Here is a 5998-nt window from a genome sequence, read left to right on the forward strand (position 1 = left end):
GTTAGAATTTGAAAAACTACGGCATCCGGAATTTTAGTTAGTTGATTTCTCTCGCGCTTTATATAAATAGGAACAAATAATAAATAAATAGATAAATATAGTTGTGAAACACAAAAAAAAAGGAAAAAAGAACCTGTAGCTCTTCTTCTTCAAATGCACAGAATATTTCATTGATTAAATCCTATATTTCATTGACATTTGCAATTCAATATATATATATATATATATGTATGTATGTATGTATGTATTGATATTGTTAAAAAAAAGAGCAAGAATATAGAGAAAGAAAAATAAGTTTAGAAAATTTAAATATCAGGATATTATTGATGATTCTTCACCTTTGATATTGGGATATGGTACCACTATTACTTTAAGGGTGCTAAACGTGATTTTGAAAACCTCAAGAGTCAAGAGAGGCAGGCAACATTTTGTGAAACCTTAGGGGATGTTTCTGAAATTTTCCCCTCAAAATATTGTAAGAATTATGTCATCCAGTCATCCAGTTGAACTTGAAATGCCATTCTTATTGGCCACTAAAAATGTTCCCATTTCTTCTTCTTCTTCTTCTTCTCCTCTCCATTTTTTATAGTATCTAAAAAGAAAAAATTACACAAACTTCTCCAGTTCATTCGAGGCATCTTTTCCCGATGAAGACTAAATTCATCACTCGTGGCATGCAAGAATATGACTAGGATTTACATCTCAGGATTCAGGAACATGGGGAAAGTATAATTACACGTTTATGAGATTTGGGTAAAGAACGAGACAAAAAAGAAACCACCATCTTAGGCAGTTAGTCAATCTGAATACAATAATTGCCTTCTACAATGTTCCCCTTTCTTCTTCTTCTCCTTTCCTTTATCACTTTCAGTTCACAACCATTTTCAGCAACTTCAGATACCATCTATGACAATTTTGCATATTGTCTAACAAGAAACGGAATCCCAAGTAACCAGATCTCTAAAATTCTGTATAGCCCATCAAACGCTTCATTCAGTTCTGTTTTAGATGCCTATGTTCGAAACAAGAGGCTCAACACTCCAACTACTCGAAAACCATCCATAATTGTCACACCCTTGCAAGTTCAACATATCCAAGCTGCCATTCTGTGCACTAAAGGAACAGGGCTGCAACTAAATATCCGAAGCGGCGGTCATGATTTTGAAGGACTTTCATATGTTTCCGATGTCCCTTTCATCATTCTTGACCTGTTTAATCTGAGGTCCATTAATGTTGATACTGCAACTGAAACTGCTTGGGTACAAGCCGGCGCGACGCTTGGGGAACTGTACTACAGAATTTGGGAGAAGAGTAATATACTTGGATTTCCGGCTGGACTTTGCCCAACCGTTGGAGTTGGTGGACACATAAGTGGTGGTGGCTACGGTTCACTGTTGCGAAGATACGGCCTGACGGTGGATAATGTTCTTGATGCACAGATTATCGATGTTAACGGCCGGGTTTTGGATAGAAAAGCAATGGGAGAAGATCTGTTTTGGGCTATTAGAGGTGGTGGTGGTGCTAGTTTTGGTGTTGTTTTGGCATATAGAATCAGGTTAGTCAGAGTGCCTGAAATTCACACTGTTTTTAATGTGCAGAAGACTGAGGCAGAGAATGCAACAGATGTTCTTTACAAATGGCAAAATGTTGCTGACAAAATTAACAACGATCTGTTTATTAGAGTTCTTGTGCAGCCCATTACTGGAAAAGTAAAGGGTCAGAAAATCATTAGATTGACATTCATGGGACATTTCCTTGGAGATGCAAACAGATTGATCTCTGTTATGAATACTGGATTTCCTGAACTGGGATTGAAGAGAAGTGATTGTTTGGAAACAAGTTGGATTGATACGATGCTCTGGTGGTATAACTACAAGATTGGGACAGCAAAGGAAGTACTATTGAGCAGGGCTTATGATCAATTGATCTTCTTGAAGAGAAAGTCAGATTATGTACAGAACCCCATTCCTAAAGATGGATTAGTATCACTGTTCAAGAAAATGGTTCAGCTTGGAAAAACAGGACTTGTTTTCAATCCTTATGGTGGAAGAATGAGCGAAATTCCTGAGAATGAAACACCATTTCCTCATAGGGCAGGGATCATTTTCAAGATTCAGTATTCAGTAAATTGGGAAGATGCAGATCCTAATTTAATCAATCAATATGTGGGGGAAGCAAGAAATTTGTACAGTTTCATGACCCCTTTTGTGTCAAAGAATCCCAGGCAGGCTTTTCTCAATTATAGGGACCTTGATATTGGAACCACCGACAACGGTAAGAATAGTTACAATGAAGGACAAGTTTATGGGGTCAAGTATTTCAAGAATAATTTTGATAGATTGGTGAAGGTGAAGACTATGGTGGATCCACAAAATTTCTTCAGGAATGAGCAGAGCATCCCTACTTTGAACCTTCAGACCTCTAAAGGGAGGAAGGGAAGAAAGTAAAGAGCAACAAATGATAATCGCTCATATATTAATGATTATCAAGTAGCACAGGTGCCTTATCCTCTCAATGGTTTTAGTATAAAATGTCATGTTAATGATTGGATATTGTGAGCATTACTTTTCCAGCAATTATAATACCGAATGGTTTGTTGTGCATTAAAGAGGCAAAAGTGATGTACATTCATGGATTAATTTCACTTTGCACCCCCAACTATTTCCACATTGAAATGTGCATCCTAAACTTCTAATTTGGCTTGATTTTAAAATCGATCGAAGAATCAAAAGTTTAAGGTGGTTGATTGAGGAAATTAGAGCTTTAGAATGTGAAGTCTGATCACTGAATAGTTGAGGGGTGCAAACTGCAATTAACCCTATATATTCATGGCTTTTTGATTGAAGAATATAGAAGACTGCTCAAGTTTGTAATCATTGCACTAATTGAATGATATACATAAAGTTTCTTTGTGCTCCACACAGAATTGCACAGAGCATACATTAAACATTAAGGAATAGAAGTGCTGGTTGAAGTCATACAAGAACACCTCTTTCCTATAGTGCAAATACTTAAATTCTTGAGGAAGTACTGCAATTAAATTCTTAAAGAAAGGCAACAAACCATGTCTAGATAACATATAAAATCTAAGTTAGCTTCATGTCTGCTTAGCAACTAGAAAATTGTTTACTGATCACAGTCATAGGAGCATGTGATTAAAATATTTTTTCTTGTACAGTTATTGGATTAACCAAGTTGATGCACAGAAAACTTGGCTGAGATATAATTGTGGATTAATATTTTCTACATTGACAGTGTTTATACCATCAACGTTAGATGAATGATAACTATGTAAAATTTAAATTTAAAATTCAATTTTTACACATATGTCATAGATCGAACGATGATAGTGGATACACTGTCAATATATATGAGATTTACTCTATTATTATCCTATTATGGTATACATATGGACTCGGAACATGTCCTTATGATCATCAACGGGGACAGGGAGGGAATGTTTTAAGTTTAATAGCTCTTTATATCACTATTATATCCTAAACTTCAGTAACTTTTTCTCCAAAATTTTGTATTTCAATGTCATAATTGCACAAAAAAAGTCTGTTAGACAGCGAAAACTTACAACTTTATGGATAAGTAATTTTTAACAGGGTTGGACCAACTAGGCAATCCCATGGGCTTTCCACACGACCTGGGATGTGGGTCCAAACAGAGCATATTAAGTGATTTAGGTCCAACAGGCCTTCTTTGAGGATGTGATAGTCCATTCCATGTCTTGCATCAAGTCTTGGACCAATTGCAGCATCTTGTACAAAAAGTGATAAACAGGTGAGCCCAAGTTTTCGATCAATCGAATGGTTTCTTTTCAAAAACCAAAAAGATTAGTGCCAAAATAATAGATGCCAAAAAGAACAATAGGTCTTGGACATATAATAGATCTTGAAGTACACAATTTCTGCATTTTCTTGATCAAATCTGCCCATATCAGAGTTACTCGTTATTGGTTGATCTAAAGTAAAATATTCGCCTTTCCAAATTGAAAATTTCCATAAAACGTTCTATTTAATCAGTACAATGGCCCTCCTTTATTTTTATCCGTCCACCACTTTTTTTATAACTTATATTATATGTTATCAAAAGTTTTGAAAAATCTAGAAAAAATTAAGTTCAATGTAAGACTAGAAATCTTTGAAGAGCAGGATCAAAAATCGTTATTCTTATGACACAAGAAAGGGATCAGACAACTTTTTTTCTTTTGTTAAAACCTAGGAAGACGAGTAATCTCTTTTAGAAGTACTAGTTTTTTTTTTTTAACCGCGTATCAATTTACAAAAGAGTTTGGTTTGATTGTGATAATAAATTTTAGGGTTAACTACAATATACCCTCTTAATCTATCATCCGTTTGTGACATGCCCTCTAAACAATTAATTGTAGCAATATACCACCTTGTTCTATTAATTTAGGACACACTACTCCAATCAAACTAAAATCAATAAGAAAGAGATTGGAATAGAAGACTATTTGAAATATTATTTGGAATAATTAATGTAGTACTTTTTATAATGTGATGTGTGTAAGATAAAAAGATGATTGGAAAGATAAAAAAATGTGTTAGAAAATATATTTATCATACAGACAAATCATTTTTGGCCAAATAATTGCTATCCAAACACACCATAGCATAGCCTCATAAAACAAACCAAAATTTCCAAAATGGTCATATCTTTATCTCCTTCCTTTTGCAACCCATCTTGCTCCTTTTTGTCCCTTTCTTAATCTTTTCCCTCTGGTTCCCTAATCTCCTCCTTTGTTTTCAATCTCCTGGAATCATTTGGTCTCACAAAGTGTGACACAATTGCTGCTTGTATTACGGAACACTTATGAAGCTTAGGTGGCTGTGTAGACATTGGAAATCTGATTCTTTGCCAACAAAATAAGAATATTGGCGCTGGCTATCACTGTGTACCATACTTAGACTAGTAGGAATGCTATCATTTTCAAACAATCTCTTAAAAAGAAAAGGTTATAAGAAGTATTTGAGGTATAACATCTCATAGTTTGAAAAGAAAAGGTTGTAAGATAAAGTTAAACCTCCCATCATTTGACCATGAATTTGTCAAAGTAAAATTCCTAATCGTTAGTTGACATTCTAGTTAGATTTTCAATTATACTATTCTTAGGGAGACAAGTTTTAAGATAGTGTTAAAGTTTACCTTTCCTTTCATATTTGAAATCTTATCTTGCATTTTTATTCTTTTACAAATTAATGTCTAGCTACTTTTCCAAAATGACAAATTTCAAAATCTGTATACTCTTCCCACTTATATAGTCGTACATTCTAGATGAAAAAAAAAAAAAAAAAATTAATGGGCATACATGTTCTCTAGTCTTTGCTTATATTTAAGTTAATTGATCTAATGAACCTCATATATTTCCCGCTAAGCACTTTGCCTAATACTTTTATATCTTTATTAAGGCTTGGAAATTCAATTTGGAACAAGAGACCATCATATTAACTAACCAAATCAAAAGAGAGCAATGAATCTGTAGCACAGCAAATCATCTTAGTGCATAATAATTAATGAAATATTTGATAGTTGAAACTTCAAAGCATAATATTAACGAGCAAATATTTTTATTTATGAAGGATTTTGGATCTTTACTTTGCTCCGGGCTGGCTTTTAGTAATGGGTTAGTCTGGATTAGGCCCCTCATAAGTTGAGTTTTCATACTACATTTGGGTAATTCACATTACATTTAATGTAAATTCATACAGTTTTGATGTAATAAGAAAGAAAAACTTTTTTTTTACGAGAAACTGAGGCATCTAATCATCAGAAGCAAGACTTGACAAGAATAAAGGCAATCATGATGGGATTCCGAATTTCTTTGTGTGCAGGTGCTATTGTTTCAAATACATTTCTTCGTCCAAATTCCAGCTATAAGCACAAGGGTATAGGAATATATGTATTCAGCTTTTATTCATCTGATCCCTAGATTCTAGACAATTTTATCGTAAAGACATTTGCCATCTGA

General features: G+C 34.0%; 1 protein-coding gene across 1 annotated transcript; it reads left to right on the forward strand.

Moving 5' to 3' along the window:
• Positions 1–562: 562 nt before the first annotated feature.
• LOC113782976 (berberine bridge enzyme-like 21) lies at positions 563–2617 on the forward strand. The gene has a single exon (XM_027328967.1). The coding sequence runs from the start codon at positions 828–830 to the stop codon at positions 2445–2447; it is 1620 nt and encodes a 539-aa protein (XP_027184768.1). The 5' UTR covers positions 563–827; the 3' UTR covers positions 2448–2617.
• Positions 2618–5998: the final 3381 nt, after the last annotated feature.

Source organism: Coffea eugenioides, chromosome 9 (genome assembly GCF_003713205.1).
Source record: "Coffea eugenioides isolate CCC68of chromosome 9, Ceug_1.0, whole genome shotgun sequence".
Taxonomy (NCBI): Eukaryota; Viridiplantae; Streptophyta; class Magnoliopsida; order Gentianales; family Rubiaceae; genus Coffea; species Coffea eugenioides.

Bases quoted from the DNA above. Each gene is read 5' to 3' on its own strand.
- LOC113782976 (XM_027328967.1), top strand. From the start codon at position 828: ATGTTCCCCTTTCTTCTTCTTCTCCTTTCCTTTATCACTTTCAGTTCA.